This window comes from Podarcis liolepis (genome assembly GCF_965112155.1).
Source record: "Podarcis liolepis genome assembly, chromosome: 4".
Lineage (NCBI taxonomy): Eukaryota > Metazoa > Chordata > Lepidosauria > Squamata > Lacertidae > Podarcis > Podarcis liolepis.
Window position 1 is genome coordinate 99,516,598 of NC_139558.1, and position 12,588 is coordinate 99,529,185.

Genomic DNA, 12,588 nt, shown 5'->3' on the forward strand with positions numbered 1-12,588 from the left:
TGCACCAAGCGCATGTGGAGGTTGCGTGCAGTGGCGCAGCAAATGCACGCGGTGGTTGCAGCCGCCGCAAAACATGCGACTGCACAAAATTGCAAACATGCAGCAGTGCGGAAAATGCAAGCACGCAGCAAGTGCATGTGGTCGGTGCGTGCGGCGGCGCAGCAATTTCAAGCATGCAGCGAATTGCGTACGGCAGCGCAGCAATCGCAAAACGCGGCAGTGCACAAATTTGCAAGCACGCAGCAGTGCGGAAAATGCAAGCATGCAGCAAATGCATGCGGCGGCGCAGCAATAGGAAAGCTTGCAGAGAATGGAGCTCCGGGCGCGGCCAGCTGCGCAAAAGGACTACGACTCCCGCCATGCACCGCGCCGGGCGGGGGAGGCGGGGCCGGGCGGCGTCCCTAGCAACGGGAGAGGCAGCGGGGTCGAGTAGGCAGAGCAGGCGGGCCGGACCTGGCCTGGCCCGGGAGGAAGCGCCGCGATGGGTCAGGATTACTACGCCGTCCTGGATCTCACCCGCAGCGCCAAGGATGCGGACATCAAGAAGGCGTGAGACCCGGGAGGGGTTGCGGGACACGGATCCCTGCACGTGTGTGTGTGTGCGTGCTTGGGGCACATGCGGGATCCACGCGGTGGCGTTTGCGTGCACACGTTCCCCTATCTATGCGCGCGATGCACTGATTATTATTATTACCAGTGCTTTTTTCCTTTCAAAATGTTTAGGGGTACCTTACATTGCGCACCGCTTTTCCAGGGGATGTTTGGCCCCTGATTCCTGCCAGCCCCCTCTCCTTGCCTCTCCAAACATCGCCTCCCAGCTCTGGAAACAGATCCGCTTGAGATCAGTGGGCTGGATCCTTACCTTCCCCTGTCCTCCCCAGGCCACGCACCTTGTCAGTCACCACGACGTCAGGGTACCCATTTCATAGCATCATAGAATTTCCTCCCATGAGGACGACAAAGTGATTGCCAGGACTTGCTATGCGCTGCGCGCGGGAAACTGCTTTTGCCCCAGCAAAAATGGATGTTTTGGGTCTATTGGGTCTTTGCATTAAGGCATTTTCTGATGCTGATAAGATGCTGGAGGTGTAACGATGGAAACGTCTCGTTGACGCATGATATGGGCACTTTGTAGTGTTGCCATGTTTCAAAAAGTAAAAACGAGGAGACCCCAAAAGTTGTTGAGTTTTTTCTTTTGTTTGCTTGTTTTGTTTTGTTGAGCTTTTCTTAGGAAAAGCTGAAAGTTGTTGAGCGATTCCGCCTTTGAAAACCCGGACATACGGCAGCCCTAATTTTCAGTGATGTAATCTGAAATATACTCAGAGTCGAGAGTGGATTTCATGCTCTTTATTCAGCTCAGAGTAGTGAGGAATGGACGTTCCCCCGAAATGTCTGCTTTATATACATTATTTACACAATGGCCCCCACGTGATTGGCTAATTCTGGGATTCTCCTGTAGGCCAATCAGGTTGCAGATTCACTTCCACCCGGAGTTGGATTGGGTGGCTTCTGCGGACCAATCAGACTGCTGCATTCTGGATCCTATTGTTCTAGGACCAAAAAGTCTGCTGCATTTTGGATCCTATTCAACTCAGTACATAACATAATCTTCTTCTTATTAATTAAATTTGTATACCACCAGTGCTTTCATTCTTAAAAAATCTTTAGGGGTCATTCTGACTCAAGAAAAGCACCATTTTTTAGTTCAAATCGGGAAAAATAAATGCAGTAAGTGGACAAAAGTACAAAGATTCACATAATATTTAGGGGTATGCGTCCCCCCCCCCAGAAAACAGCATTGATTACAGTATTACACTTCTTGCCACTCCCTTTTCCTTTGAGAAGCGCTCATGCTGCTCTCCCCCCCCCATTGCATCCTCACAACAACCCTGTGAGGGAGGGAGGTTGTCAGGCAGAGAGACCACCACCGGCCCAAGGACACCCCAGGGTGCTTCACGGCCAAGTGGAGATTTTAACCTGGGTGACTTTGGTAGCAGCCCACCCTAGGAAAGGCCAAAATTTGATGCCCCTCCCAATGGATCTTCTCAATTAAGGATCTCCTCCGTTTTGTGCCTACTCAACTCAGCACCCTGTACAGGGGAACCAGCCCAAAATCCAGCCCTGCTGGGTCTGTCTCTCTCTCTCTTTTAAATACCTTTATTGTCAATGTACCACCTGTGTACAATGAAATTAACCGAGCGTCCCCCCAAAAAACACTCAGTCTCATCGCACTCTGTGTGCTTGTCACACAACACACCAACCCCGAAAGTCAGTTGCACTATATTATTTTCCGTTCAGCAGCCTAACAGCCCACGGATAGAAACTGTTTTTTAGCCTGTTGGTACGATTGAATTATGGTGCTGGAGGAGACTCTTGAGAGTCCCATGGACTACAAGAAGATCAAACTTCTCCATTCTGAAGGAAATCAGCCCTGAGTGCTCACTGGAAGGACAGATCCTGAAGCTGAGGCTCCAATACTTTGGCCACCTCATGAGAAGAGAAGACTCCCTGGAAAAGACCCTGATGCTGGGAAAGATGGAGAGCACAAGGAGAAGGGGACGACAGAGGATGAGATGGTGGGACAGTGTTCTCGAAGCTCCCAGCATGAGTTTGACCGAACTGCGGGAGGCAGTGGAAGACAGGCGTGCCTGGTGTGCTCTGGTCCAGGGGGTCACGAAGAGGCGAACACGACTAAACGACTAAACAACAACAACAACTGATTATACTTCTATATCTCCTGCCCGAGGGTAGAAGATTAAAGAGGTGCTGGCCGGGGTGTGAATCGTCCCTGAGAATTTTCCTCGCTCTCCTAAGGCATTGATCCCTTGCGATGATATCATGTGCTGTGTTCACCACCCTCTGTAGAGACTTTCTGTCCACGGCTGTCAAGCCAACGTACCTCACTGTGATACAATATGAGAGGACACTTTCTATTGTGCACCGGTAGAAGGTGTTAGTCCAGCACATTACAACTTGCTGGAGATACTATCATAGAATCAGAGAGTTGGAAGAGACCACAAGGGCCATCGAGTCCAACCCCCTGCCAAGCAGGAAACACCATCAGAGCACTCCTGACATATGGTTGTCAAGCCTCTGCTTAAAGACCTCCAAAGTAGGAGACTCCACCACACTCCTTGGCAGCAAATTCCACTGTCGAACAGCTCTTACTGTCAGGAAGTTCTTCCTCATGTTTAGGTGGAATCTTCTTCCTTGTAGTTTGGATCCATTGCTCCGTGTCCGCTTCTCTGGAGCAGCAGAAAACAACCTTTCTCCCTCCTCTATGTGACATCCTTTTATATATTTGAACATGGCTATCATATCACCCCTTAACCTCCTCTTCTCCAGGCTAAACATGCCCAGCTCCCTTAACCGTTCCTCATAAGGCATCATTTCCAGGCCTTTGACCATTTTGGTTGCCCTCCTCTGGACACGTTCCAGTTTGTCAGTGTCCTTCTTGATACCCATATGCTTCGTGTGTTTTTGTACACACATATGCGTAGAGCTTAACGGTGCTGCTGTTGCTGTTGTGCTGCTTTTTAATGCATCGCTGGGCTCGTTTAAAAGGGGATTAGGCAGTTTTATGGAGGCTAAAGCTAGCAGGTGGACCACTGGCCTGATGCAGCGGTGCTGCTGCTGCTGCTGCTGTTGTTGTTGTTGTTGTTGTTGTTGTTGTTACAATGTTTATAAATAAATATGCAATTATTATTACTACGCTCTCCGGTTGGCCACTCGTGCACATTCATTTTGGCGGAGGAATCTGACTCACAGATGGAAGTCGATGGGTGTGTGGATCTGACCCCCGGTTGGGATTAACCGAGTTGGTCTTAAAGGAGGGTGTGGGTGTGTGTAGCAATTGCTGGTAACCCAAACCAAAAGACAATGCCCCCCCCATTTCCTTGCCCAGAGACAACGCCAGTGTAAAATGTGAATAACGATTCCTATTTTTTTTTTAGTTGAATGGAAGGATTACACACTTGGCCGGTGCTTTCAAGCCTGTTAAAAACACTTAGCGAAAGAGACTTTAAATGTATATATTTAGGGGAGCAGGGGAGCATGCTAGAGAGAGAGAGAGAGAGAGACTCCAGGTGGACATATCCAGGTAAGCCTGGTAATATCCCACACCTGAAACCCTGGAGAGATGCTTGCTGTCTCTGCCAGGCATGACCAAACTCGGCCCGCCAGATGTTTTGGGACTACAACTCCCATCACCCCTAGCTAACAGGACCAGTGGTCAGGGATGATGGGAACTGTAGTCCCAAAACACCTGGAGGACCAAGTTTGGCCATGCCTGGCACTGTAGACAGTACTCAGCTCAATGGGCCAGCAGTCTCGGTTGGTACAAGAACGCTCCCCCTGGTTCAGTGACCACAGCAGTTGCTCTGTGTTTTTTGTTTTTTTTTTTTTTGTTTGTTTTTTTTTTGCAGCTATCGGAAGCTGGCCTTGAAGTACCACCCCTATAAGAACAAGGAGCCGTGGGCCAGAGAGAAGTTTAAGCAGCTTGCGGAAGCCTACGATGTCCTGAGCGATCGTGAGTAGGACGGGATTCGCTTCATCTGTGTGTGCTGCGCTCTTTGGAAAGGCTTGCCTTAGTATTTAATGACACATCTCTTTGGCTGTCGTTTCTTTTATCAGAAAGCTTTTTAATGTCTGGTGCTTTGTTGTGTCCTTTTATATTCTGTTGGAAGCTGCCCGGAGCAGATGGGAAAAACCCAGAAAGATGGGTGAGGTGCAAGGACAGTGGTACCTTGTTTACGAACTTAATCCATTCTGGAAGTCCGTTCTTAAACCAAAACCGTTCTTAAACTGAGCCGCGCTTTCCCTAATGAGGCCTCCCGCCGCTGGTGCCCTTCCGCCGTTCGGTTTCTGTTCGTAAACAGAGGTAAAGTTCGCAAACTAAGACACTACTTCCGGTTTTGCAGAGTTCGTAAACCGAATAGTTCATAAGCAGGGCTGTTCTTAAACTGAGGTACCACTGTATTGGTATTAGTGTTAGTATTAGTTCACTGTAGATGGTGACAGCAGTCATGAAATTAAAAGACGCCTACTTCTTGGGAGAAAAGCAATGACAAACCTAGACAGCATCTTAAAAAGCAGAGACATCACCTTGCTAACAAAGGTCCATATAGTGAAAGCTATGGTTTTCCCAGTAGTGATGTATGGAAGTGAGAGCTGGACCATAAAGAAGGCTGATCGCTGAAGAATTGATGCTTTTGAATTCTGGTGCTGGAGGAGACTCTTGAGAGTCCCATGGACTGCAAGAAGATCCAACCTCTCCATTCTGAAGGAAATCAGCCCTGAGTGCTCACTGGAAGGACAGATCCTGAAGCTGAGGCTCCAATACTTTGGCCACCTCATGAGAAGAGAAGACTCCCTGGAAAAGACCCTGATGTTGGGAAAGATGGAGGGCACAAGAAGGGGACGACAGAGGAGGACGAGATGGTTGGACAGTGTTCTCGAAGCTACAAACATGAGTTTGACCAAACTGTGGGAGGCAGTGGAAGACAGGAGGGTCTGGCGTGCTCTGGTCCAGGGGGTCACGAAGAGGCGGACACGACTAAACGACTAAACAACAACAACAACAAGATTTCAAAAGGAAGTCACAGAAGAAGAAGTGAAGCTGCTGAAGAGAGCATATAGCATCTTGCTAGAATGGGAAACAAAAGATGAGGAGGTAAAATCGGTCATGATCAAATGGGCACAAGATATAGGACATAATATACAATTTGAGGACTGGGAAAAACTGGAAAACAGATTTAAAATGTACAGACTGTTCCCTTCTGAAAGAAAATTATATGAAAATGGTGTATAGATGGCATATAACACCAGTACAGATAGCAAAAATATATAAAACTGGCTCTAATATTTGTTGGAAATGTAAAGAGAAAGAAGGGTCTTTTTATCATATGTGGTGGGAATGTAAAGATTTTTTTTTAAAAAGGGAAATGATATATAATGAATTGAAGAAAATGTTTAAAATGACATTTGCAAAAAAAACAGAAGCATTTTTGTTAGGGATTGTAGGACAAGACCTGCCAGGAAAAACAAATAATTTATTTATGTATGCTACAACAGCAGCAAGAGTCTTGATAGCACAAGGACGGAAGAATGAGGAAACCCAACAAAAGGACAGTGGCAAGAGAAATTGATGAGCTATGCAGAACTGGCTAAATTGACATACAAATTGTGAGACAATTGTGACTTCAGGGAAGAATGGGAACTTTTTACAAATTATTTAAAAAGACAGCAAAATGAACTGGACTCCTTGGCAGGTTTTGAATAAACATACACAAATTTATTGTCGATAACGTGAAGGACAGATATGTAAGGATATATATTATTTTATAATATGCAGAGAAAATATGTGCAAGCGAAATCAGGGAGAGGAGCTGAGGGAAGTCATTGGGGGGGAGGGAAAGGGGGGTTATGTAGGTGACTGTATGGTTTGATAATTTGTTATTGGAAATTGAGCAATAAAAATATTTTTTAAAAAAATAAAAAATAAAACCCTCCCCTCCCCACCCGTTGTCTCCTTCTTCCTTAGCACTGAAGAAGGGCATTTACGACAAATTTGCCGAGGAAGGCCTCAAAGGAGGGATCCCCTTGGAGTTTACGGTGGACACCCCCTGGACAGAAGGCTATGTGTTCCACGGAAACCCCGAGAAGGTCTTCCGGGACTTCTTTGGAGGAGACAACCCCTTTGCCGGTAGGCCCAAGCGCCGCGTTTTGTCAAGATACTCCACTCATCTCAGATCTCCCCTGTTTTCGAGCATTTTCCAGATCAGAGCCCTTTCCACGGGGTGAGGGACGGGGGGTGCGGTTATCAAAAGCCAGGCGGCAACTCCCTTACTCTCTTTACAGGGGAGTAAGGGAGCAGGTTAAGAGCCCTAGCGCTGTTAGTGATGTGTAAAGAAATAATAATCACTACATGCCTGTTCCCCCGACACTGACTTTTTTCTTGCTTAGAGTTCTACACTGCAGAAGGGGCTGAAGTCAACATGGCGTTTGGGGGGCTGCGAGGGAAGGGGGTGAAAAAGAAGGACCCTCCGATCGAGAGAGATCTCTACCTTTCGCTGGAGGACTTGTTCTACGGATGCACCAAAAAAATCAAGATTTCTCGCAGGGTAAGGGAAGGAACTCCTTAGGCATTTATTTCATTGACATCTGATAGGAGGGCATTCCACGAGCTGTGCCACCACCGAGAAGGCCCTCTGCCTGGTTCCCTGTAACCTCACTTCTCGCAGGGAGGGAACCGCCAGAAGGCCCTCGGAGCTGGACCTCAGTGTCCGGGCAGAACAATGGGGGTGGAGACGCTCCTTCAGTGCCAGATTTACATATAAGCTAAACAAGCTTTGAGGCCGTTTAGGGCTTTCAAGGTCAGCACCAACACTTTGAATTGTGCTTGGAAACGTACTGGGAGCCAATGTAGGTCTTTCAGGACCGGTGTTATATGGTCTCGGCGGCCGCTCAGCCAGGGACTTCCATGATTCCTCTCTAAAACCTTCAGGTCATGAATGACGATGGCCACGCTTCCACCATCAAAGACAAGATCTTGACCATCGATGTGCGCCCAGGGTGGAAACAAGGAACCAAGATCACCTTTCAAGAGGAGGGAGACCAGGTAATGCTACCTTGGGCGCGAAGGGAGGAGAGAGGCTGCTTAAATCTTGGCGAGACCCTGCCCACGATTGCATCTCAATATTTGCTGTTATGAAAAGAATGATTCCGACTCGAGGGTTACCTCGCATGCCCCTGTGCTAAAGTTAGTCCCCACGAAACTGGAGAGGTACCGTATTTTTCGCTCCATAAGACACACTTTATTCTTCCTAAAAAGTAAGGGGAAATGTCTGTGCGTCTTATGGAGTGAATGTGTGGTCCCTGGAACCGAATTGCCCAGGGGCTAAAAGCAGATCATGCTTTATTTTTTTGAAAGAGGGAATGGGGTGTTGAAGCAAAGCCGCTGATCGGCAAGCAATCGGGAGCGAGATAAGGGAGGCTAGCGATAAAGGAGGCTGCCTGGGAGGGGGGAGGTAAAAGCCTATGGATCCTCAGGATTTTTACATTGGGTGACCCCAAATTCACCATCAGATCAGATAGCAGATCCATGGCTACAGCCTGCACCAAAAAAATCACGCACCCACTGTTTTGTGGGGCGCAAAAACTTGGTTACAAAGCACAGATCCACATGGATTCTCAGGATTTTTGCGTTGGGGTACCCCAAACTCACCGTCAAATCACATGTCTGTGGCCACAGCATGAACCACAAAAATCATACATCCACTGTTTTGTTCAGAATATTTTTTTCTTGTTTTCCTCCTCTAAAAACTAGGTGTGTCTTATGTCAGGTGCGTCTTATGGAGCGAAAAATACGGTAATTCTCACAGGGCTTGCTTCCAGGCAGGGGCAACACTCCTGCCCCCAGCCTCAATAGCCTATGGATCCTCAGGATTTTTACATTGGGTCACCCCAAATTCACCATCAGATCAGATGAGCAGTTTTTCTCTGGACTGCAGCCACGGGTTTTATAACATCAGGTCGAAATCCAACCGGTGCAGCACTTGGTTATTTTGGGGGTGGGGATGTGGGACCGGCCTTGCCCCTGTGTGGGCACGCTTCCCACCTTGCGGTGGGCAAAGGGGGTCAGTGGTTCCTAACTTCTGCCCTCCCTGCAAATGCCGGGGACAACCATTGCGTCTGTACCCCACACGCCCTTTGGGCTTCTTCCTGCGTTTTGTTCCAGGGCCCAAACATCATCCCGGCAGACATCATCTTCATCGTCAAGGAGAAGATCCATCCCAGGTTTAAAAGAGAAGACGATAACCTGATCTATGTGGCCCCTCTCCCTCTGGGGAAGGTAAGGAAGGCATTCTGGGAGCAAACCAGCCCTCTTTTCCTCCCCAGGTTGACTAATAATGCCCCTTCCACTTACTATATGTTACTGGGGAGTCTAGCAGACTAACCCTCTTCTCAGGATCCCTCCTGAGCTAACGGAAGACTGCCTAGCAGAGACTCGCAGAGAGGGGCAGCGGGCAGCCTCTTCTGAAGGCCAACGCCTCAATTTCCTTTCTTTCTCACCAGTGAGCCCTGGCAGCTTGAGAACGAAATGTCTCACAGGGGAATTTCAGTGCCATATTTGAAGAGCACAGCTAGAATTGAATTCCCGCAGCATGCCTGCATGGAGGGAAGTGCTACGGGGGGCGAGAAGTGCGTGTCCCTTCCTGCCTTTGTCGACGTTGCCAATCCTCACCCGTCCGCATGCTCAGTGTCACTGCAGAGCCCATTCATTCTTAGGATTGTAGCCGCCGCCACCCCTCCAAGGAGGCCTCCTGTCGCTTCTCTGTGTGAAGCCCCGTTCTGCTTCCAGAGGCAGGCCCAGCACTCACGCAGGGAGAGGGAGTAAGACTCCTCCACAGAGCCAGCCGTCCTCAAAATGCTGAACGTAAGCCAAGATCCAAGCTTCTCTGTGCGCAGGAGTCAAAGTGTGACTCCAATAGGATACAATAATCTTTATTGTCCTTGTCCCATACAGAACAACGAAATTGAAAATCTACATCAGACATTCAAAAACCAACAAGCCTGCTATGCCAGCCTGGTTAGCCCCCTAAAAACTCTGATACCCCATAATTAAATACAATATACTCCCATAGAGACTACCTTAAAGGTAAAGGGACCCCTGACCATTAGGTCCAGTCGTGGCCGACTCTGGGGTTGCAGCGCTCATCTTGCTTTATTGGCTGAGGGAGCCAGTGTACAGCTTCCGGGTCATGTGGCCAGCAGGACTAACCAGAGCAGCGCACGGAAACACTGTTTACCTTCTCGCCAGAGCGAGAGTGATCTACTTGCACTTTGACGTGCTTTTGAGCTGCTAGGTTGGCAGGAGCAGGGACTGAGCAATGGGAGCTCACCCCGTCGCGGGGATTCGAACCGCCAACCTTCTGATCGGCAAGCCCTAGGCTCTGTGGTTTAACCTACAGCGCCACCCGCAGCCTTAAGACTACCTTACACTGTGTTTAAAACCAAAATCGCATTTGGATAGAAACTGTTTCTCAGGCGGCTAGTCCTTTATAACCCTGTATCTTCTTCCAGAAGGCAGAAGCTGAAAGAGATCGTTTCCGGGGTGCGCACTATCCTGCGCTATCTCTGCAGCTTTCTTATGGCACCTGGAAGCATAGATTTGGTCCAAGGTGGGAAGAGGGCACCCAATTATTCTCCCCGCAGTCTTTACAACCCTGGACAGCATTGTGTTTTCCCTGACCACACATACAGGAGACTCTGATTGTAATTCAGAAATTAAGCATGCCTCGGCTGCCCAAAATTTAGGCTACCTTAACCTTGGTATTCTGTGAACCGTCCTGACATCTTATGATGAAAGGCAATTTTTAGATCTAATAAATATTGCCTGCTCTCAGCCTCCGGCACTTTGCTTTGCAGGCTCTGACCGGGTGCACCGTGGATGTGAGGACCCTTGACGAAAGGCTGCTCAACATCCCTCTCAATGACATCGTACAGTAAGTGCCTGCAGCCCACAGTCCTTATCCCAGGAATCCTAGGAGTTGTAGAGCTGGAATCCAGAATGCGGCAGCTAGACTGGGGACTGGGAGCAACCGCCAAGACCACATAACACTGGTCCTGAAAGACCTACACTGGCTCCCAGTACGTTTCCGAGCACAATTCAAAGTCTTGATACTGAACTTTAAAGCCCTAAACGGCCTCGGTCCAGTATACCTGAAGGAGCATCTTCACCCCCATCGTTCAGCCCGGACACGGAGGTCCAGCTCCAAGGGTCTTCTGGTGGTTCCCTCCCTGCGAGAAGCCAAGTTACAGGGAACCAGGCAGAGGGCCTTCTCGGTGGTGGCGCCCGCCCTGTGGAACGCCCTCCCATCAGATGTTAAGGAAATAAACAACTATCTTACTTTTAAAAGACATCTGAAGGCAGCCCTGTTTAGGGAAGTTTTTAATGTTTGATTCTATTTTAAATAATAATAATAATTTATTATTGATACCCCGCCCATCTGGCTGGGCTTCCCCAGCCACTCTGGGCGGCTTCCAACAAAATATTAAAATACACTGATGCATCAAACATTAAAAGCTTCCCTAAACAGGGCTGCCTTCAGATGTCTTCTAAAAGTCTGGTATTCTGTTGGGAGCCGCCCAGAGTGGCTGGGGAAACCAAGCCAGATGTGTGGGGTATAAATAATAATTTATTATTATTATTACAGATAGGTAGCCGTGTTGGTCTGCCATAGTCAAAATAAAAAAATTCCTTCCAGTAGCACCTTAAAGACCAACTAAGTTAGTTCTTGGTATGAGCTTTCGTGTGCATGCACACTTGAGTGTATCTGAAGAAGTGTGCATGCACACGAAAGCTCATACCAAGAACTAACTTAGTTGGTCTTTAAGGTGCTACTGGAAGGAATTTTATTATTATTATTATTATTATTATTATTATTAAGCACCCACTTCAAATGCAGAAGGCATTTCAATCCTCAGCGGTGTCTCCCCTTTCTGCCCCCCCCCCAACCAGCCGCTGAATCTGACTAAGGCCTCTCTTTTCCCTTCAGCCCCAAGTACTTCAAGGTGGTGCCAGGAGAGGGGATGCCCCTGGCCTGCGACCCCACCTGCAAGGGGGACCTCATCATGTACTTCGACATCCTCTTCCCCCAAAGGCTCACCCCGGCCAAGAAGGAGATGCTGAGACACGCCCTCCTGACCTGAGCAACACCCCCTCGCGAAAGCCCATCCCTTTGCCCCTTTCCTTGACCCCCGTTTCTTCAAAGAAATAAAAGCTGACTATTTTTGCCAGATTTTGGTCCTCCCTTCTTTGTGACTGCTGGTCCGGGGAGAAGCACCCACAGCCCCACAACCCGCACAATTGCTGACAAACCTAGACAGCATCTTAAAAAGCAGAGACATCACCTTGCCGACAAAGGTCCATATAGTGAAAGCTCTGGTTTTCCCAGTAGTGATGTATGGAAGTGAGAGCTGGACCATAAAGAAGGCTGATCGCCAAAGAATGGATGCTTTTGAATTATGGTGCTGGAGGAGACTCTTGAGAGTCCCATGGACTGCAAGAAGATCAAACCTCTCCATTCTGAAGGAAATCAGCCCTGAGTGCTCACTGGAAGGACAGATCCTGAAGCTGAGGCTCCAATACTTTGGCCACCTCATGAGAAGAGAAGACTCCCTGGAAAAGACCCTGATGTTGGGAAAGATGGAGGGCACAAGGAGAAGGGGACGACAGAGGACGAGATGGTGGGACAGTGTTCTCGAAGCTACCAGCATGAGTTTAACCAAACTGTGGGAGGCAGTTGAAGACAGGAGTGCCTGGCGTGCTCTGGTCCATGGGGTCACAACTAAATGACAACAAGTTGAGGCCGACAATGCAGAGGCGTATTTACAGATCTGTAGTACAGTGGTACCTTGGTACTCAAACAACTTGGAACCCAAACACTGCAAACCCGGAAGTAAGTGTTCCGGTTTGCGAACTTTTTTCAGAAGCCAAACGTGCTCCGTTTTGAGTGTCACACTTCCTTTTTGAGTGTTACGCTGAAGTCTGTCTGTTTTTGCTATTTATTTTGGTTTCTGTTTTTG

At 48.4% G+C, this 12,588-nt stretch overlaps 1 protein-coding gene across 2 annotated transcripts; it reads left to right on the plus strand.

The window, feature by feature from the left end:
- The first annotated feature begins 277 nt into the window (after window positions 1–277).
- DNAJB13 (DnaJ heat shock protein family (Hsp40) member B13) lies at window positions 278–11,799 on the plus strand. 2 transcript variants are annotated; one of them, XM_083499932.1, is made up of 8 exons: window positions 278–549; window positions 4,425–4,528; window positions 6,542–6,703; window positions 6,964–7,121; window positions 7,505–7,618; window positions 8,738–8,851; window positions 10,429–10,505; window positions 11,559–11,799. In XM_083499932.1, the coding sequence occupies exons 1-8, from the start codon at window positions 482–484 to the stop codon at window positions 11,710–11,712; spliced, it is 951 nt and encodes a 316-aa protein (XP_083356058.1). In that variant the 5' UTR covers window positions 278–481; the 3' UTR covers window positions 11,713–11,799. The 2 variants fall into 2 exon arrangements, with proteins under 2 accessions (XP_083356058.1, XP_083356059.1); XM_083499933.1 differs by having other exon boundaries at window positions 388–549; window positions 10,407–10,505.
- Window positions 11,800–12,588: the final 789 nt, after the last annotated feature.